The sequence below is a fragment of the Chinchilla lanigera genome, unplaced genomic scaffold (assembly GCF_000276665.1).
Source record: "Chinchilla lanigera isolate Chin_1 unplaced genomic scaffold, ChiLan1.0 scaffold00030, whole genome shotgun sequence".
Taxonomy (NCBI): Eukaryota; Metazoa; Chordata; class Mammalia; order Rodentia; family Chinchillidae; genus Chinchilla; species Chinchilla lanigera.
Window position 1 is genome coordinate 21589169 of NW_004955431.1, and position 26321 is coordinate 21615489.

Here is a 26321-nt window from a genome sequence, read left to right on the forward strand (position 1 = left end):
ATAAAAACTGCTGAAAAACAAATGAGGCTTAGTTCACCACGTCACAGCCAAGCCAGACTCTTGGTTTGGCCCACTGTGCTGTGGTTCTGTGAGAGGCCGTGTTTGGAGGAGGATGGGTACGCTGATCATGCTACTTTTTGTGTACAGAACTGTACGTCCACTGGCAGCCTCTAAAATGTTTTCCAAGTAAAAAATTTTTTTAAATCTCCTTTTTCTTTTTACTTTTTTGAGGCCGGGTAAGGTAGAAACAGACATGCTCCCTTGCCATTCTGAGTGAGGGTACAAACCGACAGGACTTTCACGAAAATAGCCTCACAATATTCTCACAATATCCATCCAAATATAAAACCCACCAACTCAGTCATTGCACCTCTAGGTATCCTGCTAACAAAACCCTCTGTCCATGCGCACAGAGTGTGTTCTTCACAGCGCTGCTGTCACAGAAAAATACGGGAAGCAAACTCCATCTGTAGGAGTGGGGAGAAGTCGGCGTGGAATGCACTGGCGTGTACTCAGGAAAAGGACAAGGAATTATACTGCAATCCGGGACTCTCTGCTATGTGCAAAACATGGTCACAGCTGGGCGTGGTGGTGCACACCTACAATTCCAGCACTCAGAAGGCTGAGGAAGGGTTTGTGAGTCTGAGGCCAGACTGAGCTTAATAAAGACTTTAAGGGAAGCCTCAGACCACCAGGAGAGAGAGAGGAGAGAGACAGGGAGAGAGAGACAGAGACAGAGATGGAAGGAGGAAGGGAGGGAGGGAGTGGGCGAGACGGAGAGACAGAGAGAGACAGAGACAGAAATGGAGGGAGGGAAGGGGAGAGAGAGGGGAAAATATGATTACAAAATTATATGTGTAGGAAAATCCTCATTTCCCTGAAATCATATTTATGTATGTGACCTGGGCTCTGTTAGCATGGAAAATATTCAAAATGACACGGTCTCAACAGGTTTAGTGACTTGGGCATGGCATGTTCTTCACAGGGAACGATGGGTCACGTTCACTTCATTTGAAATACAGAGTGTGAACAGGAACGTGTTCCCTTCCTACGGAGAGCAACCACAGGGACAAAGAAGAGACAAGGGTGACAGAGGTGGGGTGGGAGGCCACCGGAAGTGTGCAAAGACCTGAGCTGGGAGTCCTCGAAAGGTGGGCCCACCGGGCCACAAGAAGTCTGTGGGGTACCCAAGTGGCCAGGCAGGGTGCCCCCATCTAGACTGGCTCACCTCTCCCCATGAGAATCGAGAACCTTCAGAGGTCTCATCTGCTGCCAGGAGGTGTGCAGAGCCATCCCAGGGGAGGGATGTCCTTCACTCTGAGGTTTGACGTAACAGTAACTTTAGCCAACAAGAAGCGTCAGGTCTGAGCTGAGGTTCTGGGAACTGTCATATGGGTCCACAAGCTCCGGGACCCTTCTCCCTTTAATATCCAGGACAGGGGACCCAGAATGAAGGGACCCAAGATGCAGAGCCAGCTGGCAAGCACTATGTAATAAGGACAAGAAGTAAAGCCACGGAGAGGTGGGCGTTGTTACTGGACACAGCCTGATCTCACAAAAGCTGATGGGGTGCAAGGAAGCATGCATGCTCACCCATGCACACGGTCACAAATGAGGGAGCTGAGAAGGACACGGTAGGTGTCCATCAGTGGCATACCTTGCAAAGACCACACACTGGAGGTGGTGGCCAGGGGGTGGGCAGCAGGCCAACCCTCTCCTTGGGGAGGTGACCTGCATACACACCGATCCATAGCATGAGCTCCCACGGGCAGGGGGCACAGGGGGAAGGGAGGACTCTGGAGAGAGATGCCCTGGGGAGGAAGCAGACCCTACATCCCAAGGGCAGGCACCCACTTCGTGCGCTGGTATCTAATATACGTGGGCACTCGCTGGCTGAATCAGGACATTGTAATAAAGCACAAAACATTCACTAGTGTTCCATCACCCTCCCCTTCAAGTCAAAGCCCTGGGTGGGCTCCTGTCTGGGGAGGTGGACTCTGTCCCGTTCAAGAGCCCTTCTTGGGTGAGATGTTCTGTGTCTTGGAAAAAAACAGCGTAAGATTGTGTTTCCAGAAAGCAGCTCTATCTCTTTAGAAGAAAGCACAGCTTTGTGTAGAAGACATTCTCTTACAGGAGACAAAGGGACAGGAGCGCTGTGGAGAATATAAATACCATGTTGCCTCACCTCGGTTACACACTTGGGTTACTACAGCTCATTCATAAACTTTTTCCTACACATAGGCCACCTGTAATGTTCTCCTCCAAATCTGGATGCTCCTGATGAGACCCTGCCTCAGTCCTGCCTCTCTTTGAAAATGATGCAAGTAAGCCACTACTGGGTCCCTCGGTAAGACCCAGACCAGTGAGTGCAAGGAGCAAAATGTGAGACTCCCTCTTTACTACCTTCCTCCCCTCAACAGTGCTACACTCTCTATTTCCATCTGTGGGCACGGACAGGTGCATGCAGAGCCTCTGTTGTCCTCCCTCCGTCTCTCACCCCTCACTCCCTCTTTCTCCCAGAAAGGGACTGTGCGCACTTTTCTTTCAAACCACTTATCATTCTTATTTTCCCCTTGTAGCCATTTCTAAGGCTGATTTCCTGAAGCTCTGAGTGTATTTCCTGGCTCGTGAGCCGTTTTGGCTGCTGTGGATGCTAAACTTGGAAAACACTCCATGGATAGGATGGTCAGGGGAGTTGAGGCTGGGTTTTCTGTGAAGCTATTACAGTCATCTTGGGAAGAGAAGGCAGGGCTGGCTGGTGGGAAAGCCAAACTCAGGATGACCTATGGGTCCTGTGCTTCCAGAAGAGGAGGAGAGCCCTCCTGCTGCACCAGATGTGATGTCTCTGAGTCCTAGGGCTCCCGGCCAACTCCACCTCTGTCTCACCACTCTCACCCTATGCCCGTAATTCCTCCCCCTCCCCCTCTCTCCTCACACCCACCCTTGCCTAGGTTGCAGCAAGACTGCTCAGCAGAGGCACGAGGCATGTTTGCGGGAAGCAATGTTCCCATGTGTTTCTATGCAACAAAATTGAGTGTATGTGTAGGTGTTCTGTGTTTTTACAAACTCTCCTCCTTGGTTGTTATAAGATTAAAACAATTTTCTCCCTCAGTAAATGCTTCCCTTCAAAACCACTGGAAGCACATAATTCGCCAGCCCATTTGTGGCTCTTATTTTCTTGGGGCTGGAAGAAAACACAATTGTGGAGCCTGTTTCCTGGAAGAAGCCAGGGTGGAACAAGTGATGGGCATGGAGAAGTAATGTTTCCATGACAGCTCTGATCAGCGATTCATTTATTTTTGAAGTTCAAAAAAGATAGGTGCGCATCATCCGTCCTGTGGGAAGGCACGACAGTGGGCTCCCAAGTAAAGTACTCTTATCCTCAGTGAATTTAATGGACACTTTCATTAAAACTGCAGGGAATGTGAAGGTAGTTTTATGCCTATTTTAAAACTATAGTTGAAGATTTTTTTAAAATTCCTGGATCACCTCTGCTGCTGAGAAATCTAAACACTTTAGCGGCGCAGCCCATGTCATTTTCCCTCACAATGATGAGAAATTGTGACGCACACCTGAGGACACAGAAACACCATTCAAAATCACCACGGATTTCAAGGAAAAATGTACACAAAGAAGAAAATGAAAAGCTGGCCCAGCGGATGTGGGGTGGGGATAGGGGGATGCCAACTTATGTTTGTCCTTGAAAAAATACATTCACCTGTCACCGATCAACGATGCCAGTTTACCACCAGCTCCTGAAAAAGCATTCCCGCTGACTGCAAGCAGCTCCATTTATGTGACTGTTTACATAATTACACAGCCAAACATTGCAATCTTCCCGACTTAATACATGTTTTAACAAGCCCTTCAACTACAGTGTAGGCTTCTGTAATCAAATCAAGTCTTTTCAATTAAAACACAATTAGGAAAGGTGTCATGATGTCACTGTTACACTTTGCCGCATGAAAGGATTCAAGAAGCACTTGGCTGGAAATCTGAGCTAACCCAGGATGTCTAAGCAGGAATGTCATGTCAGGCCACCCAGGAAGACAACCAAGTGGTGGCCTTTGGTCCTATGTGAGAAATGCAAACTGTCGTCCTTGGCCATTTCTTTTTGATCCACTGAAGGCAGCGGATGAAAACCCAAGCAGCCTAGAGAGCTGAAGACGCCTGTGGCTCTGGCACTGACCTAAGGGAACCAACGAGTGTGTCATAGGCAAGAAGTGGTAGGCGCAAGGCTGCCAGAGAGAGAGCTTCCTCCTACTGGCCTAAGTGACAGCACAATGGGATTCTAGGGATAGCAACTGTTTAGATGTCCTTGATCTCAGTTTCATTGTAAAGATGTAAAACAAGCCTCATAGAAGGTACCTAATTTGCCAGAGGCCATAATGTTAATCATTTTGTGAAACAAAAGAAAATATGCACCCACCCCTTCCCCCTCCACTGAAGGATCCTTCTGCAGAACAGATATGTAAAGGAGCTCAAGCTCCCAGGTCTGACTCTGGGAGGCGTTCAGGAGACTGAGGGCTCGTCTATCCTCACTGTTCAGTATCCATACTCAGTACATTCAGATGTACTGAATGCAGCAGTGACCATCTGAAAAACGCTACGTTCATGTCAAACCCTGCAGCCTGTAAATGTGTTGCAGATACAGCCAGGGAATGTCTGGAGCCACAGAAAGCTGGAAGAGGCCATTCTCCCCTGGAACCTTTGGAGAGCTTGTGGCATTGCCAACACTGATTTCAAATTCCTGGCCTCCAGAACTGGAAAAGAATACATTTCTGTTGTCTTAAGCCAACCAGTTTGTAGTAATTTGTTATGGCAGCCATGGGAAACTAACACAGTTGGCAAAATGCAGCGGCCACGTGCCTGCCTTGCTTTCTGCCTTAGGAGGCTGACCGGAAGAGCTGCGTCAATGGGCTCTTTGGCTTCTGGCTGGGCTCAGTTGGTGCAGGTTCTGGAGGGAGGCGAGAGGTGAGATGTGAATTCTCTGGCTCCTTTCCAGGGGGCCACCATGAGCTGGCTCTGTGCCTCACCCTGAAAGTCATAGCTCCTCTCTGGGGGATTTGCAGCTTCTGGGTCCGGGCTGGTCCCTTTCTCTCACCTGGCAGGCACGTCAGCCCTGCTGTCAGCCCCCCAGGCCTCCTGGTACCCACTCACACCTTTCTAAACAGTCCTTTATTAAAACATCCTAAAGTTCATATGTACCCTGTGATGAGCTTGCTTATTAGGGTTTACAGAAGTATCAATACTTCTGTTTTACAGTGCATTTTGTCCATTTTATGGCATATTTTATCCATTTTATGGTCTACTTTACCCCATCTATTTTATAGCACATCTATTTCCGAGTGTTTCACTAGAAGTAGGTTAGTGGATCATCCCCATTTCTCTACGGAACAAGGTTGGTGGGTGTGGCTGCCACTTGGCCAGTGAGGAAGGTAAGAACCACGGAGGTGAAATGTCTTTGTTACAGTTCTGTTGTACGATGTAGCCGTTAACCCCCATGGCCAGGCTGATTCTTGGATGAACCTGTATGCCAGGGATTGCAGAGCTCCGGTGGTCTGGCCATCAATGCCAGAGCAGACATCACTAATCACTTATAATCCTTCTTCTGACTGAGTCCAGACTTCTCTTTCCCAAGGTAGCTTTCTGGGAGGTCAGACAATAGGTGGCTCAGAATTGCTAGACAACTACAGTGTAGTCTTCTATAATCAAATCTTTTCAATTAAAACGCAATTTAAAACGGTGTCATCGCTCCAATCTAACCAGCTTCCCTAAATAGCCCCTGGCCACCTCCTCCAAGGGTACCTACAGGGCAAGTCCATCTTTTTCTTTGGAGAGACAGCGCTCACTTGGGAGTTATCCGAGGGCTTGAGAAGGAGCAATACATACTTTAAAAGTTTGGTGAGGACCACAAGCTGCAGGAACCATAGAGGTAGAAGGTGGAGAATGGATCTTTGCTAGTAGTGGTTGCAAAAAGGAAGAGATGCATCAGCTGCCACTGAAAGGGGAAGTTTGGGGGACCATCCAAGGAACCTGCAGGGGATTTGAGGGAGTTAAATGTGTGTGGGGTGATGGGCTTTCCTTCTCTTGTTTGCCATCTCTACACATCGCTAGTAAAAATCTCTACACTGCAATTGTTTTGTAGTCTGGTTTGTGTGATCACAGGCGTCACACAACAGGAGGGGACCTCCAAGTGAGCTTTATCATTACCCAATGGGCACATCAGAAACTCTAAATCCTGCAGGCAAAAGACCTGTGGGACTTCAACACAGCACTTCCTTAAACTGGTTTATTTCCAGACCCTGCTTTTTCCTGGTTCATCATATTAATGTCCCGGGAGCATCCTGTTCCACATAATAGTGTGGTATAATTATGACAAGGTCCTTATTTATGCTGCTGTCTTTATTCAAATTAGGGTTTAAGAGCTCTTTCTTTGGAGGACAAACGGCCTTTCAACTCCAGGCAGTACTTGATGTGCGCACAACTGATGCTCAGCAGCTCACATTCCTGGGCAGTGTTTATTCACGGAGAGCCCTGTTCCCCTTCCCCTATGCCAGACCTGGCCAGTGTGGGCTTACAGCAGGGGGTACCCCACAGGCAGGAATTCAGCATCATTTCCCCAACCAGGTGGGTCAGGGCAGCAGCTGTGTTCAGCAACGCATTTCAGCACAGCGATGCAGGGGAATATCTGCAGAAGAAATAGTCTCACTTCTGAAACTGGCAAGGTGGGCGGTTCAAGCGTTCCCTGGCTGAAGTTCTCTTGGATGTTTGCTCTCTGGCTCCTCTCCAGGCCTGCCCCTGCTGCTGCATCAGCTCTGGAAGACCTCCACCTTGACAAGAGAGCTGCTAAGACAGAGATGCAAAGGCCCTCACCCTAGCTGCTGCTTCCTCTTAGGATAAAAAGAACTGGGAGCACAATGGGAAAAGGGAAATCTGCAGAGAGAAAATGTGCGGGTGCCTAAAACTCTTCATGGCAGCAACCTTGGCGTCTGAGTGTGGAGGCTGCCTAGGAGCACAGGAAGGACACTGGCTGGTGTGCAGAAGGCTGCCTGGACCAGAAAGGTGGGAGCAGCAGAGGCCTGCCAAGGGAAATCTCCAAGGAATGTGAACTTGGAGCCATGACTAACACACACCCCGCTTCCCCAGAGGAAGGCAAACCTCCAAGTCATGAGGAGTTCTGGCATCACAAGGTGTTTCTTCTTTTGTTTCCCCCTGCTTGGGCTCTGAACTTCCCTTATTAATTGTGATTCTCTGGTTTTCCCCTCTGCGGAGGAGATTAAATGCTGAACTGGCAGGAAGCACTCTCGAAACCCCCACCACAGCTACGGCCTCATTTTACAGCATTGTTCCCGGAGGCCGGCTCAGCCCTGCACCCTGGTTGCAGGCACTTCCATTTAACTGACCTTTTGCCTTCATAAACCCCATCAGTAGGTGCTAATCCCTCTGACTCAGAGAAGGACTTTTTTCCTTTCCTTTCCTTCCACCACTTCTCCCACCCTTTTCCTTTTGAAGGGAAAGTTATGTTTCAAAGTATTTCTTGCATTGCATGGAGTACTTTCATATGCATTACGCCAATCACCTGGAAAGTCAGAGATGCATATTTAAGGGGATCTGCAGATGGTCCAACCCAGTGTTTCTCAAAGTGACCGGGAAGCATGCTAGAAATGCAAGACTTGGGGCTCCCTCCAGACCTAGTGAATCAGAAACTGGGGATGGAGCCAGCAACCTATTTTGACAGGGCCTTGGGTGATGCTGATGCGTCTCAGTGATGAGAACCCTTTTCCTGTAGGTCCTCCCCATACACCAGACCGGGACACTGAGACTCGTGGTAACGTGGTCAAGGTCACCCTTTTATTCATTCAACACGTGTGTGAACCATGCTAGGGATCCGAAACACACTAGTGGAACAGACTGATGTGAATATGGCCGTGTCCCCATGGAATTCACTTTCTACGATCAAAAAGTAACTGAAGACAGAAGATAATCACAGGAGGTGTTAGTGGCACAGGAAAACAAATGTGGGGTAAGGCTGAGATGAGCTGGGAAAGAGCCTCCTGGGGAGGGGTGGTCAGGGAAGGCCTCCTGGAGGAGGTGGCAGTTTGGCTGAGTAGAAGCTGCCATGTGAGCCACAGAAGGCACAGTCTGGCAGAGGCCTTGGAGTGGAAAAGCAATTGGCCTGCTCCAGAAAAAAAAGTTGGTGCTGCTAGACCTGGGTGAGCAAGGAGGAGAGGAGCCCAGAAGGGACCAGACAGAGACAGACAGACAGACACAGACAGGCACTGAGGAGAAGGCTCGGTGCAGGGATCCACATCCAGTTCCCATCACAGCCAGCCGAGCACTCCTGGTCCCGAGCCACCTTCTCAGGGCTTGCTCTACTCTCTACCCTCAGGCTCCACCTGCAGAAGGACCCTGAGGTCCAAATCAGCTTGTCCAGCTTCTTAGACCTTCCAGGCCCACAGAGATCCCTCCCGCCTTAGCAGCTCCACCTCCAGACAATTCTGATCTTCCTCCGTATTATGTCTGGCATGGATTCCTCTTTCCTGACTATTTCAAGAAGTGACCAGCTTCATCCTTCCCATCCCTCTCTCCTCTCATTCCAGGCCAAACATCTTTGCATCTGTTACAAGGCAGTGGGGCACCAGAGTGAAGAGGGTAAGTTCTGGACACAAATTTCCCACATTCAGTGTGGCTCTGATTTGGCCTCTGTACCTCAGTTTCCCCGTGGGTAAAATGGACCAGATAGGTCCGCTGTAATGTTAAAAAGGCCTAAAGCCTGTAAAGGGATTCAGTAGGCACTCAGCAGCGGTTAGGTGCTGCTGCAGTGTCTCATAGGCCTGCTTTTCACTCAACGTACCACCCTGCTGTCCTTCCCTAGGTGGGCACCTAGGGACCTTGGGATAAATACTGCAGACCACTGCAAAATTAGTATTATATCTTTAACCACTACCACTTTCCTTTTAACATCTAGTAACTCTCTGGTCCTCTACTGAGAAAAAAGTAACTAGTTATAAAGTTTTTAAAAATACAGCCTATGTTACAGAGGGGGAAATAAACACTCTTCATTCATAGCAAACACTTAATTTCCTAAAATCCATCACATGGAGAAGAAACCCAAAAGACAAAGTCTTACCTTTCCAAGAAACTGGGATAAATCCCCAAACCTTTGAACACCATTCTTTCATTCTGCAGCTATGCAGTGACTTATGAAGTTGACTTCTGAACTGAAGTATGGGACTTTAAATTTATCCCTACCCAATGTTGTGTTTTTTTTTTTTTTTTCTGTTCTGTTTTTTTAGCACCAACACTTTTCACCTAATCAGCCATCCTCGCTCCTAACTTGGAGTCACACAAGTCTGGCAAGAGTAGGAGATTTGCTGATTCGGGTCCAAAATGCAAAAATTAAATTAAAAAAAAAAAAAAAACCTTGGGGAGGAACTAGAAAACAGGCGCCATTTTGGGTAAGCTGTGCGATTGTCAAAGATGACAAAGGCTCCGTGGATGGAAGGGCCATATTCCTATGTGATTCATTTTTCAGATACAATATGTATCTCCACAGGATTCCTGCCTGGTTCTACCTTGGCTCTCAGCTTCATCTCTGCTCCCTCCTAAGATGAAGTACTAGAGCTCTTTATAGAAACATTCACTGAGCACCTACTTAGCATGGGCCAGGTGCTGTGCCCAGCTCTGCACATGTATTATCTGTCAAATTTCCTACACATCCTCTCTGGTGGGGAAGCTATTTCCTCATTTTACAAAAGAGGAACCAAGGCTTAGAGAAATCAAGGAGCCTGTAGGTGGGTGCAGACTTAATAAGGGACAAGTCCAAACTTGAGTCTCGGCCATCCTATCACACTGCCTTCAGGCTGAAAGCTGCTGGTTAGCTCTGCCTGAACCATATCTATAGTCCCTTGCGGTTCCAAATCACTTGTTCTTTCTGCAAAACATTTGTCTCACCTGGCTTCTGACAGAAGAGTGACTGTGCAAGTCCTTGAACCCACTGTTACCCCTGCTCCTGCCATTTCCAGAGGCAGAGGATGCCTGGCCAGTCTCCGTGCACTGCACACAGAGCAAAGCACGTTGGCCAAGCGCCAAGCTGACAGTGCTCCAAATTATAGTTTGATCAGTGTGCTCCTAACCTTTTCTCTTAGGCCTTGGAGTTTTGAATAGCACCCGCCCCCAACTTCACAGCACCCAAATCATTTCACTGGAGGAGTGCAGAGGAGGAGCTTGACGGCTCACGCTCCCGACTTCCTAACCCAAGGCTGGTGTGACACGCAGACACGCAGCTACTGAAAGCATAAAAGGTGCCATCTTGCTCACAAAAAAACAGCTCTGCTGTCTAATTCAAAGGGCCTGATCTACCATGGTGTCCCGGATAATCTGCAACAGTGTTCTAAAAACTGGGGTTTTCCCGCTTTGCAGGGTGATGTAGGTCTTTCTAGTGAGAAATACTAGAAGGTTTAAAATTACCTGGAATCATCAACAGAGTGTTGGAGACTACGATTTAAGAGACTCTGGATTACAAAATGCTTCCAGCCACACATTTCTTCAGCTATTACACTGGGATGGAGTTTTTCTGATGGGGAAACCGACCCTTGGGCTATATTACAAAAATTCCTGCATTGGTCAATGGGAAAAAAATATCCCGTCACCTAAAGAAAACAGAATTGAAACACAAATTTAGCAATTCCAATCACTATATCCATGTTTAAAATCTTTGTGTGTGTGTGTGTGTGTGTGTGTTTGCACGCATGCGTGTATGTGTATCAACTACTATTGAATATTAAGTGAAATCTACAGCTGGCCAAACTCATTTGGATTGTTAACTCTACTGTATTCCTTATTGAAACAGAAATAATTACTGTAGTTTACTCCTCCTTTTCTCACAACCAGTCTTATTTCATATTTATTTATTTATCATTTTTTACAATTAACAGAAAGAGAAATCTATTTCCTATTTTTGCCCAAGAATCTGGAATTGGAATTTATACTGCTGATGGCTTGTGGTTTTACCCAGCTCCTTAGAAGCTTTCAGGATCTATTTTTTTCTCACAGGGGCTTTGTCTACACTGAATGAACCCTGGCTACAAAGTCAGCCGGCGTAAAACAATGAAATTCTGGAGACAATAGGAACAAGGTGCCTGCTTAGTATGCTAGGCACTAACCCCCAGACTCAGCCTTCTGCAGTGATCTTAGCTGAGCTACTCTTGATGCCCTTGAGTTCAGGGACAGGCTGTTCTCCTATTCACTCCTTCCACAACTCTGGTACCAGATGCCCAATGGGGGTGGGGCTAGGCTTACAGCGCTGTCAGGTCTACCCTTAAGGATTCTCTGTTCACAATTTCTCTGTGCTCTATCACCCTAGAAATATGTCAGTCTGATGGTTCAAAGGACCATATTTTAAAGGGGATGTGAAATGAACAATTCAAAAACTTACATTAGGGAAACAATTCCATTTATAATAGCATCAACAAGAATAAAATATTTAGGCATAAATTTGAAAAAAGAAATGCAAAACTTATACACTGAAAACTATAAAACATTGTTGAAAGAAATTAAAGAATACCTAAGAGGAAGATATCCCATGTTCATGGATGAAAAGGTTTTACGATATTAATAAAATAGCAATACTCTGCAAATTGATCTACGGTTCCAACACAATTCCTTTATTCATATGGAAATGAAAGAGATTGAGGGTAGCCAAAACAATCTCAGAAAAGAAGAATAGAGTTGGAGGATTCAGACTTATTGATTTCAAAACCTACTATAGAACTTCAGTTATCATGAAAGAATAGTACCTGCATAAGGATGAACAGTTAGATCAAGACAGCAGGACTGAAAATATAGAAAAAAGCTTCATATTTATAGTCAACTGATTTGACTATAAATATGGAGAGAAACAGTCTTTTCAAGAAATAGTGCAGGGACAACTGGACATAAACAATGAAGCTGAACCCCTACATTGCACAACATATAAGGATACCTACTTTACTGTATTTTGATTTCCTGTACTTCACATAATACTGTGTTCCATTTTTACAAATTGAAGCTTTATAGCACCCAAGTCAAGCAAATCTGTTGGTGCTACTTTTCCAACCACTCAGATGACTGTTAGCATTTGGGACCAGTAAAGAAATTTTTAATTAAAATATGTCCTTTTTAAAGACATAATCCTACTGTACACTTAACAGATTATAGTATGGTATAAACATCCTTTCATATATATTAGGAAACCAAAATACTCATGGGACTTGAGTTATTGGAACATTCATTTTATTGTGATAGTCTTAAGTTGAACCCACAATATCTCTAAGGCATGTCTGTACAAAGTCGAAATCAAAATAGATTTTAAAAAACTAAATGTAAGAGTTAAAAACCACAAAACTTTTGTTAGAAGAAATAAAGGGAATAGGCATAAATCTTTGTGTCTTTATATTAGGTGATGATTTCTGGGGTATAACACCAAAAGTACAAGCAACCACAAGGAAAATATGGATAAAGTCAACTTAATGACAACGAAAAACATAACCTTCAAGGGACATCAACAAGAAAGTGAAAAAATAGCTGACAGAATGGAAGAAAACATTTGCAAATAATACATCTGATGAAAGAATTGTATTTAGAATACGTAAGGAACTCTTACAAACCAACAATAAAGGAACATACACCAATCTAACAGTGGGCAGAAGATTTGAATAGCCATTTCTCCAAAGAAGATATCCAAATGTCCAGTAAGTACACAACAAGATACTAGCATCAGACTGTATTAGTGAAATGCAAATCAATGAAATAACATTTCACACCTACAGTGATGACTATGTCAGAAAAGATAGATAATAAAAATTGTTGGTAATAATATGGAGCTATCAAATACTGCTGGAAGGAATATAGAATATGCATTCATTGTGGGAAATCTGATGATCCTCAGGAGTTTCAACATACAGTAACCATATGACCTAACTATTCCAGTCCTCAGTATACACCCAACAGAAGTGAAAAGATATATACACACAAAAACTTGTATACAAATGTTCATACCAGCATTATCCATAATAGTTAAAAATGGAAACAACCTAAATATTTACCAATAGACTAATAAAACATGATATATCCATATGGTAGAATATTATCCAATGAAGGTGAAATGAACATGGATGAATTTTGAAAAACATTATGCTAAAAGAAAGAAACAACATATTATGTGAGTACATTTATATGAAACACCAAGAACAGGCAAATCTATATAGCAACAGAAATCCGTTATGGGCTTCCCAGGGCTAAGCTTTTGAGAGGAAATGAAATGTGACTTTTAATGGGTATGGAGTTTCTTTTTGCGGTGATTAAAGTATTCTAACGTTGACTGTGGTAATGTTTGCACAACTCTGTGACACTAAAAATCCCACACTTTAAATGAGTGAATGGTATGGTGTGTGAATGCTGGCTAAATAAAGTTGTAATTTTTAAAAGGGGCTGCATGTGAATGTACTGGATCTCAGAATGACAAGAGGCTGTGAAAGAAAGCCCATCCCTAAAGAAAAAGTGAAGAAACTAAAACAGAAAAATTGTGGAGAAGAAGCAATCTTGAAAGAGTTGAAGGGCCGTCATATGGAAAGGGAACTAGAGGCTCAGTGGCCCCGAAGCGGACTCTGACGCCCTGTCTGGACTGCTTACCGCACTCCCTGCATATCGAGAACCCGTATGCACTATTCTAACTCAGCTTACCTACCACCTCCCAGGGATACCTCCCATCACTCCTGTTTTTGACTGCTGTCGATTTCCCAGGGCAATGTACTCTTTGCCTTGAAGCACTCCCATGTGTAACGTTTATTTAATCACTAGGTGACTGTCTGAGAATCTCACTAAATTACCAGCTCCATTAAAGGGCACTGTGTTATTCACCATGCCCAGTATACAGGTGGTGCTTAATAAGCATTTGTCAAGTGAGAGGATAAATGAAACGTAAGTATCAGAAACCACAAGCCAGTGGTCTATGGAGAATCAAGATGTGATGCACTGCTGAGGAGCGGCCACACTTTCCTGCACCGGAACTATTTAATCACAAAGGGACAGAGGTATCACACACTGACCCAAGGGAAGCACCACAGAGATGGTCAGATTGGATTGATTCTCCTTCTGTTTTGAAATCTCACAATTAGTTTAGGTACACTGGGAAAATCCTAGAAAGAAGATAAGAAAAGTAATTCAATGCAATAGCCTGTAATCTCTTCACCAAGTGATAACCACAATTAACAGCATATCCTTCAGGACTTCAGCTACATGGCATTTCATTATACAAACAGGACTTTAGTGAATGGGCGATTGTATGATTTGTTATATATCTCACAAGTTTTGATCACGGCTCAAGTTTACAGGATGTTTAACTTGTGCCAGCTACTGTGCAAAATACCTCATATGCTTTGGATTCTCCTAAAACCTGTTGAGGTGGATGCTTCGTATTACTCACATTGCATGACAGGGAAAGAGAAGGTTAAAGTCACAGCAGTCTGACTCCACAACCCAGCAGAGGTCTCACAGATGTTTACTGAATGAATCACCAAATGTACAAATATGCGCTCAATTATCCATCAATGTGAAAAACTGAACTTCTCCTAACCAGTTGATCAGTTATTGTTTTATGAATATCCTGAATCTTACATCACTTATATCTTTATAGGTCATAGGCTAAAAATAGGTCATTTTCACAGCATAAAAGACATTTCTTTAGCACCTACTTCTCCTAGCTATTGGAGAAGTTGTTCTCAATGGGGAACCTCAAACACTTCCTTAGATAAGACTCTTCATTGCCTTGTGTTGTCCAAGCTTCTGTCACCTACAGAACCATCCACAGTGTGCCACCCCCCACCCCTGCTGGCAGAGACCACACTCAGCCACTTCCGGCCACCTGCCTCCTAAGGTTGCTGCCACTGCTATGCTGTTTCATCCTCTTCCACAGTACTGCAGCTACCTCTCCTGCACGTACAGGTGCTGCTAGTGCTGGTGCCACCGCCACCACGCAAGTGCCACCAACACTGCCAGTGCCGGGCTCACCGCCACCACTGCCAGGTGTCAAGGAGTGAGAGCTTTTGTGTTCTCTGCTCAAGTCCCACTCAATTTTCGAGCAAGTGGGAGACAGACTGAGTGACAAGACACTGTAAAGTACACTTGTCCTCTGCTGCTGGAGACCCCACACAGATAGCAAAATCTGCAGATGCCCAAGCCCCTTATATAAGATAGCATAGTGCTGGCATATCACCTACATATATCTTCCTATATACTTTAGATCACCCTCTATTACTTACAACGCACTGTAAATGCAATGTCAGTAGTTGTTATACCATACTGCACAGGAAAAAAACAGCAAGAAAAGAAGACTGTACATCTTTGCTTTTCCCCAAATACATTCTCATCTGCACTTGGTTGAATCCGTATTTGTGAAACTTGAGGATTCAAAGGACTGGTTGCATTCAAAATTATCCCCCGCTTCTCCACATAAAGCTTCACTCTGGAATACGTTGGGGTTTTCAAGACAGAGATTACTTGGAGATTCTTGAAGAGCCCAAGTTACCACCAAGACATCCCTGCATCCTCCTGGAGAAGACAGTGGAGCCCAGGCGGGGACCTGCTTCCAACCTGCACACCTGCAGCTGGTCATTCGTTCCTGTGTTTTTCTTTGTTGTATTACAGGAGGTTTAGAGACAACCTTTTAAGTTCACTAAAACCATATGGCATGCATTTGTGGACTAATCTGATCCTTGGTTTTACCCAGTTTTCCTTTCATTCCTGTTTCTCAATAATATCCATCATTCTCATCATTTTAGTATATGTATGTCTGCAAGTCCCTTTTGGAATAAGACAGGAGATTATACAAGTAAAAGGGAATAAAATGAAGAGCTGGAATAAGAATGTTACCAACACATTTAAATAAGAAAAGGACATTTCCAAACTTGCTCTCTTTCATTAAGGATTTTTTTTTCCCCCTGCAGACTTCAAAGAAGCACAAAATCTTGGCCAAATCACTTGGTAGTTTCAGTGAAAAACAGAACTCTCTCAGGAAGCTTTACGACACATGAATTACAGAATAATTGTTCACCTCCTCACTCCTGGCAGACAAACACCAAGAACACTGCTAGGCATGGCTGACCCCAAGCAAAGCTGGCATGCACGGTCCCCAACCCTCCCTAAACCTCCATCTTTTCCAGCCCAAACTCCTTTCTTAAATGCACCCAGTCCCTCATGCTGCCCAAGTGGGCTGAAATAGATGAATTCAGGTTAAGGTTTTAATGCTTTAACTCCACGCCTTGTAGTCAGCGGGCTGCCATAACCCCCAAGAAAGGACCCAGAGCAAAATGAAAATGCAAGAGTACTCTTTTAAGGCATTCCGAATTTCAAGGCGCTGGGGCTGTACCTCAGTGACAGAGCACTAACTTAGCATGCATGAGGCCCTGGATTCCCTCTCTAGCACAGGGAAATGGTAGCAGAGCATTAAACCTCATCCCGGGCCCTGTGGCACCACACAGGGCCCACATCCATACCATCCCTGCCTCAAGGACTTTAAAAGGCAGGCTTTAAAAAGTTATTCTCAAATGTCTGCTTTTACGGGCAAACACGAAATATCTACAAGAGTTTTAAAAATAAATCAGAAAAGTTTACAGATGCACCACTGTTACAGGAGTATCAGTTGATTCAGTGCTGCAATTTGCACTATTTTGGTGATAAAGCATGAGAAACACCCGCATGATTTTTAACATGTTTTTACCATCTGAGTCTCTATGTCCTGTCAGAGTACTTCACACTAGGAGACAACTTTGGAAGTTCAGAACACAGTCTGTGCCCCAGCAGAAGAGATTCTTGAGGGTGAGCAGGATAAAGTAAAGCCAAGAGGAAGGACCCAGGCAGGACAGTAAAAGAGCTGAGAGAGGAGGGCAGGGCATGACTGGCCAGTGGGAGGAAGTCACAGGACAAGCAGGTGGTTCACCGGGTGCCATGAAATTACTGTAGAACAACAGATAAGACACGAGAGCTTTTGAAGTTCTAGAATCTAATTTTAAAACAAGAATCTTTATCATCATGTAGGACAAAATAAATGTCAAATAAGCACTTGCATATAAGTCCCACATAAATGTTTTCCTCTACAAAAAAGAACATGAGAAGAGAATCAAACGGTAAATAGAAAGTGTCTGCTGCCCTTGAATGGGCTGTCATGGAACCTGCACCCAGCTCCTAGTGCCTGGGGCTCAAGCAAACCCTCAGCCTGGCCCTTTACATATTGGGCAGCCCATTCAGGAGGGCGCTCTGGGTCCTCATGGCAGAGAACAACATCCGTGCTCACCATAATTAATGAACACAAGCTCAAGGGGCTCAATGATGGCAGGGGGTGTTCAAACAAAGCAGGACTTGTCTCTCTCTGTACCTGAGAGAATGCACAAGGGAAAACACAAGAATATTATTCTACTTGGGCTTCTTCCTCTAAAGAGCTCTCTGACCTAAACAGAACACAAAGCACCCAGGCAAAACTGAGAGCTTGAGGTCCACCTTGAAGAACAAACAGGCCAAGATGCACGCTGCATCCCCCGTTACAAGATGCTAGAGGAGCACATACTCACAGGCAGGTATGGGAACACACGTACACTCCTCCAGACTGCAGCACATCCTTTCTTGCTAACTTTCCAGATACAAATACATGGACATAGCCACTTATACTGAAATACATGCTAACTTATGTACATATACCGCTGTATGTGTACATACATACCGATACACCTGTAAAATAAGAATATAGTCACCTATATGAATGTGAAATGGCAATATAAGCACACTTCTTAATATACACATATTTCATGTATGGGTATGTAAATATAGCAAGGGAGGCAGAGTTATATGCATATTATATATGTGCACATACATATCTATATGTGTACATATATGTGAAAAAGCCATACTAAAAAGTATAATCATGCCTATATAGAAATAAAGAGAGTAAGGGAGGCAAGAGACAGAGAATAGGTATGTACCTATTTACAACTCAACTTAGTTTTATTCAATTCAACTAACATTAAAAGTCTCTGCCATGCAGCAGCTCTTTGCTAGGCACCAGTGCACAAAGCTGGATGAGCATCACCAGCCTTGAAGAGTGCACTGTGTGGAAGGGATACTGGGTGAAAACTGCAATGGCTTAGCAGCCCTACCTTGCAATGGCTTAGCCCTACCTTTGCAATGGCTTAGCAGCCCTACCTTGAGGATGGCCAATAACACACCTGAGCCATGCTAGCTGAGTTCAGGTCCAGCTCCACCACTTGGAAGCTGTGACAGCAAATTTGCAAGTAAACTGCAGGATCTTCATCACGGAACTAAATGTCTATGACAGTCTTCTTCATAGGGTGGCGTGTTTAAATGATATAACAAGTGAAAGCCTTTATACTCCCCAGCACCCAGAGAACACTCAATAAAAGGAAGCTGTCATCACTATAAATGTTACTGTTGTTATTGTGATAGAGAATATAAGGCTCTTTAGGGGACACAAAAGACAGAAAGGTCCATCTGCCTTGGAATGTATCAAGAGCAGCTTTGTGGAGGCGGTGGTGCTGAGTTCAGTCTTTCTAAGAAACAAGGGTTTGTCAGAACAAACAGGAGAAAGGGAAATCATTCCAAGGGTGAGAAAGAGTTTTGAGCTAAGTATGGTGGTGCATACCGGAGTAGCAGCAGCTACTCAGGAGGCTGAGGCAGGAGAACTGCTTGAACCCAGGAATTCAAGACCAACCTGAGTAACACAGCCAGACCTCATCTCTACATAATTAGTCAATTAAAAGAAAGTTTGTTCAAAAGCCCTAAGGCACAAAATTTTCTAGCATGTCCAGAGAACTTGCAGCAGATCGGTATAACCAGAGTAGGGGTTCAAGGTCCAAGAGAAGCCAGAGCCTAAAGTGGAAGAGGCACTAAAAATCACTCAACAATGGAACCACAAAATCAGGTTTGGCTTTCAGAAGATTTAGGTAAAATTAACTGAAACAATTTTATTTTTCCAGGGTCACCATTGCGGTGATCGGTCGTCACAAACGCCACTGCCACAAAACAGAGGACCATGGTCATTCACAGGGTCTCTCCTCTGCCCCCAAGTCTTCAAAAGCTTTTTGTTTGTTTTAGTTTTCCTAACTAATTGGTTTATTTTTCCATGCTGATTTGCATCCTCCAGAAGGTTTTCTTCACCACTAATCCCTTCCAGAATGATTTTTAAATACTCATCTTCCAAACCACAAGGAGAATCTTAAGTGGCCACTTTTTAGCACTTGTAAAAGCCACACAACAATCATCCGCCCTCAAAGCACACAGATAGCAACTGCAGCTTTGCAGGTCAGGACTGAGTGGGAGGTGGGTGTGGGGAGCAGAGCCAAGATAGGGTTTAGAACTGTTCCTGGGAGCGAATTAACACCCAGGATAAAAGCAGTATGAGTAAACAACAGCCCATACGGAGCAAGAGAGACAAAGAGGGCCACCAGAAAGGAGAAAAACGAACGTGCATTGACCATGCGTTATGGTATAAAAGGGCATACAAAAACAAATTAGGGAAAAAATTCAGCAGGCGCTTGGGCCCAATGTTGTCTTAAATTCAAGGGGGGAAAAAGCTTCCCTTTTAATGGAATCTGTCCTTTTATGGACTCTTTCAAGGTAAGTTAGTGACCAAGGTGGTTTCTGGGGGGAGAAGTCTGAGGCAGTCAACAGAACTGTTGGAATACATCCAGATCAATCTGTTTACTCATCAGCCGACGAGCCAATTCTATTAATTCTCTTTGTTCACTATGTCTCGAGTACCCAGCATACCAGGCTCTGGAGATGCAGAGCTGAATTAGCCTCTGCTTTCTGTCTTCACTGGGTAACTCAACTGCTAGCAGACTGAGAAAACAATGATGTCACAGAACCAGGTGTGGTCTCCAACCAGCAAGGACTCGTGAGGGCAGGGAGAGAGCTCACTGCTATCAGGCACCTGATATGTGCCAGCTACTGCCCGAGGTGTGCCTTAGATATGCTGTCTCATTTAATCTCTCTAACACTCCTTTGATAAAATCAGCAGGCAGGAACAATCTACTTCTCTGCTCCCAATTTTCACTGCCCCGTCTCAGAGAAAACAGTAGCAGTAGGTGGGAAAGGTATCTTTAGACAAGGAAAGAAAGCTGAAAACTCCAAAGTTTCAAACACCTTCACTTTAGACACTCTCCTCCTTCCCAGAGGTGTCTTTGGATCTGGCTTCAGATTTTCTTAAGACAAACACTGCTCTCTCTGTTCCCTTTTCCTTTAGTTTAACACAGTAATGCTCCCAAATGCCCATGTATTAATCCTACCATTGCCCATTTTATAAACCTGTTAACACACTCTGTGTGTGTGTGTGTGTTCAAATGCCGTATATTCAATTCAGGCCCAAATAAGGAGCCCAGTCATCCCTGCAGGTCCCACTCGTGAATCAAATCCAAGTTCTGGACACCAATGTTCTACCATGTTCTGTAACTGCTGCAGGACCACATTCTTTTATTGCAGTTGTTATATCCTGGGTGTGCCGAGCACCAGTGGCATTTTGCTCATTTTAAATTGTTACAAAAGCAAAACAAAACAAAAACCAGGATAGTCATATCAGCCCATAATCTGGGACACCAAATTTATACCAAATTTATACTGAGAAATTCAAAGGATGATTCAAGAACAGTTAAAGCTAACATGAAAAAAAACAGCATCTCTATCAATCACTCTTTGTCTCCCAGACAATGGTTTTACTCCTGCAAAGTTAAATCAAACAATAGATTATTTCCTGAGCACCTACTATGTGACAAGTACTACACAGCCCATTGGACCGATAGGACTCTTTTCACTGTCTCTTCTTTCAGATATTTAAAGTATTGATAGGATGCCTTAGCTGTTTACTCTTTGAGCAGTTATTATTAGCAATGTCTTCAGAAGTTTAACGTTTTGATGGCTACTGCAAGCTTTCTGGAAGTTTATTATGTTGTTTTGTTTTGTTACCTCTATTGTTTACTATCTAAATCATTCCTTTTCTTTTCCTACTCTCGAATTTTTAGAGAGAGGAAAAAAAAACCTAGCATCTGGGGTCTGAAGCCACTTGAAGTGTCTGGGCTGGGACTGCTAATGACCTCCCAGAGATAACCCAAATTGCTGATTTAGCAAAGCCCATTCTTGACCTTGACACAAGACAAGACAGGCAAAGGGGAAGGACTCGGGAGGGCTTAGTGAAAGAAAAAGGATCGTAGAAGCGCTTAGATCTCGCCAAGCCCCCTCCCCCATTCAGCAAACACCTGGCTGAGTTGGAAAACATGACCGGTCCAACCTTCCTATTGGCACCAATTGAAGCTGTCAGCTCTTGCTTGTCACTGGTTGCACTGGGAGGCCCCGGACAGCTACAAGAGCCCTAATTAGGCAGAAATGACACTTCTACAAGTGACCTGCCAGGACCTTTGGCAAACCATTTAACATCATTAGTTAACATTTTTTAAAAAGTGTGAATGTAAATGAACAGCCCGTGGCTTTCAATGGAGTTTGTCGGTGGCATCTCCCCCCTCCCTCCTTACTCTTTCTCTTCCTACATGAATAGTTCGCTTGTTTTCCTAGAATTGGAGGGAGGCACTGAGGAAGAAGGAGGAAGAGAACCAGTTCTCTGAGGGGAGAGACACGTTAAGGCATAAACATGCTCAGAACTGCAGAGAGACGGCCTCTTTCTGCCTTTGTATGGGCCCAAACAGACATACTCTCCTAGGGCCACCAGAACAGAACGGGGAGACGGTGTGAGCCCCTCAGGCTACACAGATGCCAGGTCCTGCTCCCTGAGCTGCACTGCTAAACGTGGCTGCCCAGGATGCCAGGATCTCGCTCATCTCCTGACTTATGACTATCTCTAAGAAGTATCTCTTTCAAACCTCTCCCCACTTGCTGGCATTCTGAAGAAGCAAGCTGCGCCCCAGCCGCTGAGCAAAATGTCTTATACAAGCATACATTTCAAGGTGTCACAGCGAAACGTACCTAGCCCCTCTAAACAGGACTGAAGTTTGAGGGGTCATTATTTCAGACACTAGTTGGATACTTACACAAATCAGTTCATTTCCTACCTGCAGCGGATATTTCCCACTTTGAATCACACTTCAGTTTGTTCTTTGCTTTACACCCACAGAATCCGTACACGCCAACACTCTCCATCTGTAGGAGGGGGAAAAGAGTTTCACTGTGAACAACTCGCTTTATCTGTTTCTGCACTGCTCTTAAGTTGCACACTCTTGCTGGCTGACAGTCTGAAGAGGAAGCCCAGGGCAGAAGAGAGGCAAAGTCGAGGGGGCAGGAAGCACACAGGAGCTGGGTTCCTGGGGGCTTTTGCACTTACCACCTACTTGTTGTGTGGCCTTGGGCAAGGTGCTTAGCCCTGAGTCTCAGATGTGTTCATCTGTAAGACAGAGATAATGCCTTACTCCATTAAGAAGTAGATGGAAATACCATGAAAACTAGGAAGTGTGGTATAAATGTGAGGCATGAGAGACAGGTAAGAGCTGCCCTAACCAAGGAGCCATACCAGGTTCTTGTAGCTCATTTATCATGGAGAGATGACATTGAGTTTGTCCTCTTGCTTCCAAAGGCATACTGGACAAAGCCACCCCGCCCCTCCCAGGTCCCTCTTTATTCATTTTCTCCACTCTGCTTATTCTCAAAAGGGCTGTAAATAGTACAGCATGAGTGCAAAACAAATTCTTTAAACTTCTGGTTATGTTAGCTATTTAGCCCCTCTGCTGGGCCCTAAATAGTATGGGGTAAAACAGGTCTTGTCTACCTCTGGATTTCCACAAGTCCTACAATCCGTGATGAGCACACAGCAGACGCACGATAAATGTTTGCTAAGTTGCAATGCAAGAACATAGCTTCCAGAAGTGTGCTTCAAGCAGTGGGGATGTGCTTCATCAAGGTGGTACAGATCCTAAATCTGGAGAGCTTTACTTGTGTCTGAATTAAAGACAAATAAAATCAAGCTGGCTGTGCGTGGTGGGAAACGCCTGTAACTAACTGTGAGAGGGAAGCAAAAGAAAACAATCTTAGTTTGGGGCAGAGAAAGAGGGAAAATACTGCCAAATGTCCTTAATAACACTAAATGGAGAAAGGGAAAACTGCTCATCACGATGGAGCATTTAGTGCTTTTAAGCTAAATACCTCAGCATATTAAGCAAATAGAGAAAAGCCAGCTAGAAGATGTCATCAAATTGAACCACACAGTGCTCAGAAAGCCTATAGGAGGTGTCTGGTTTGACCCCTTTTCCCATCACATGCCTGGTCCCAGCCTGGTTGTTTAGTATTGCAGCTCCTCTCCAGCTGTGGAGCTTATTGAAAAGCTCTCGCTCCCTGCCTGGTTTTGGCACATTTTCTGCAGGTGCCTCCTACTGTGGCCACAATGGGCTGCTCCGGAGGTTTAGACCTGTCAACAGCTACAGGAGAGGGAGGGGCAACAGTGGAGGGAGCACAGTCATTGTCTTAAAGGGCCAGTGACATTGTGTGCCACCACCGCAGAGGCGGCAGCACTGGCACCTGCTAATGAGATGAACCCTTTCTCCCGCTCTCTCTTTCTCTCTTTAACGATTTAACTTGATCGCTGTGGTTCCTTTCTAGAAGAAGAATTGCTCCACTGATCATATAAAGTAATTGCCTGGCAAACATTGCTCTGCAGCAACTACTACTACTTCCCTGGCTGAAAATGTCACAGCAATTGAAAAGCTCTTAGTTCAGTTCAAGAACGAGGCTGCTACAGAGAACAGTCCCTGCATACAGTCCCAAGTATTCCTGTGTTCCTTGAGTTACAAGTTAGGGTGTGACTGATGGGCCTTTAAGACAGAATTTCCCTTTTGTGGTATGGTATGATTTTTGCACGAGATTGTGGGAAACTAACCAGGCACCTTTAGAAATAAAACCCAAAACCTTCCTCTACTCTAAAATTAGATATATTCATTCAGAGAAAGAAAACATTTTTTTAATCACTTAGGTCATTCTTTGCTCAGAAGCCATGAGCTCAGAAAGACACCCACACCTAAGCACGGTGATTCAGAGAAAGAGAGGGAGACAATATCCTGGTCTAGGAGGTTGCGGGGGCTTAGTTTAAGAAAGAGGAATTGATGCTCTAATTGTTCAGGGTTTGCTGATATTTCAGACCTGTCACTTGGCGGCAGCACTATCACACTGTGGGGACAGGGACCACACACTTGAGGAGTTTTCATCAACAGCTTTATTAAGTAGTCACTGCCACACCGATGCTGGGGGAGTAATTCACTTGGGGGAAATCACTTTGTCATAGGCATGAACCTGCCAGTGAAATAAACATGAAACCTGTTAGTGAGGGTTTCATTTTGCTCTGACAGGTGAAAAGTCTAAGTTTGTATCTAAATACGAGACAGGCTTTCTCAATGAAATTGGTGAGAAGCACCCCTTGCCGTGTGTCACACTGCTGGTTACCAATTGGGGAAGAAGGTTTGGGTTAATCACTTCATCAGGATGAGCTGTGGATTTTTTTTAATTTTTTGCGGGGGGAGCTGATGAACTAAGGGCTGTAGATGTGCCTATTACTGTACTTTTTTTTTTTTTTTAAGGCAAAAACCTATGCCTGCTTACTGAAAAGAGTACTGAGTGCTAAGCTATAAAAAGACTAACTGCAATTATAAATCTGAAAAAGTTATAGGACCTTTCACATGGAAGCCTTGTGAAAGGTCATGGGACAAGTTCCTTAACTGCACTGTAGTTTTTTTCTCTTAAAATTTAGGAACTTGGGATTATAGATTTTAAAATCTTTTGATATTGTCAGAATATACTGACTATTCAGTTAGGGCAATTCCACACACTACATCAGAATACACAGTATATATTTAAAAAATACTTTTCCTTTATGTACTTATATAGTGAAGAGAAAGGGGAAAAAAGAAATTCTTTAAATTTAAGCCCATTAAGTAAACTGACTCTTAGAGACAAAGAATTTTATGTTGAAAGCCTCTAACCAGAAACTTGCATTTTCTTTTTGTTTATATTGGAAACTTGTTATTTTTGTCTATAAGTGAGGTAATTAGACGTGTGATTCAATAACACAGAACTAGATAAAATATGGAATTAAATGACCCCCAAAGTTCTGCCTGGCTCTGGATCCCTTATTTTAAAACAAAGATTCATATGATGGGAAATAGATCAATGAATGATACAACTGCACAACTAGTTATTTCTAGCAGCTGCTCCTATAAGATAGGCAGGCAAGACAGGAAAGTGGGTTAAGCGCCTGCAGCCAAGAATAGGAGAGGCTGGACTACTGGGATAGAAATGGAACCCCTATTGGTAAAGAACAGCTCAGGAAGCTGAACTCACAGGGAAGGCTACCGGCCCCAGGCTACATGTCCTGTTACGAACACCCACCGTGAGAGTATGCCTAGGCTATCTGAACACTGTTTCCCTGTATTTCTGGAAAAGAGAGAAAGGAAAATTGGAAGAGAAAAATAATCTAAATAAGCCCCTAGGCAGAGGAATGCATGTCAAAACTGCCCATAGGCACAGCACTGGCTTTGCTTTTGCATCCTCCTCTGCTTCATTCATACTTGATGCAAGAGGTCTGACTAGAATTCCAAAGCTCACAGAACACAGAGTCGTGCTTTACAATTCACACATCATGGGAATCTCCCTAGCACATTTTAAAGCACCTGACTTCACAAGGTATAAATTAGCCTTTAGCTCGTAAGTTTGAACTTCATTATAAACAGGATTTGCAAAGTGGTTGGGCTTGTGCTTAAAAAGAAAAGAATGCATTTTAAAATGTTGCTTTATGCCTATGGTAATGCGCACCTAACCAAGTAAATGTACACAGAATGATGGGAGTTTTATTCCAGGGATAATGTTATTGGTCTGGGTGGTAATTGCTAATCTTCTTCATAATTCAGATCTGTAAATTTACTTAGGTGGTGAGACCCAGATACTTCAACCTGAGCATTTTATTTACCTAGTAAATCCTTGTGCTTATATTTGTTGCTGACACGTACCTCATCCACTAAAATTTAACACACAGAAATGTTAATATCCTTTATACGTTGATAAAAAGCGACCATCATATTGATGGGTCATAGTACCTGTTGAAATGTCTGTATGTAATATATAAGGTGCACATATATTCCAGGTAGAAAATTATGTCAATCTGAACTTCTCATTATGGTTCCTGAATCAACATAAAATCATGGGGTAAGGTAAGGGAAGAAAAACAATTTACTATTTTATGTCTTTGCAGAATGCATGAGGTTCACATTTCGACCACAGTGTTTATGATG

The 26321-nt window shown here is 44.2% G+C and overlaps 1 protein-coding gene across 6 annotated transcripts in view; it reads right to left on the reverse strand.

Moving 5' to 3' along the window:
- Positions 1–26321, reverse strand: part of Hspa12a (heat shock 70kDa protein 12A) — a 161402-nt gene that overhangs the window by 124591 nt on the left and 10490 nt on the right. For 4 of the 6 annotated variants that reach the window (XM_013515842.1, XM_005387862.2, XM_013515841.1 and 1 more), the window contains 2 exons: positions 22376–22435; positions 22107–22194 (listed from right to left, as the gene is read on the reverse strand). In XM_013515842.1, coding sequence (XP_013371296.1) covers positions 22107–22194 — 88 coding nt within the window. In that variant the 5' untranslated portion in view covers positions 22376–22435. The remainder of the gene's footprint in view (positions 1–22106; positions 22195–22375; positions 22436–26321) is intronic. The other 2 variants (XM_005387861.2, XM_005387864.2) reach the window with 1 other exon arrangement.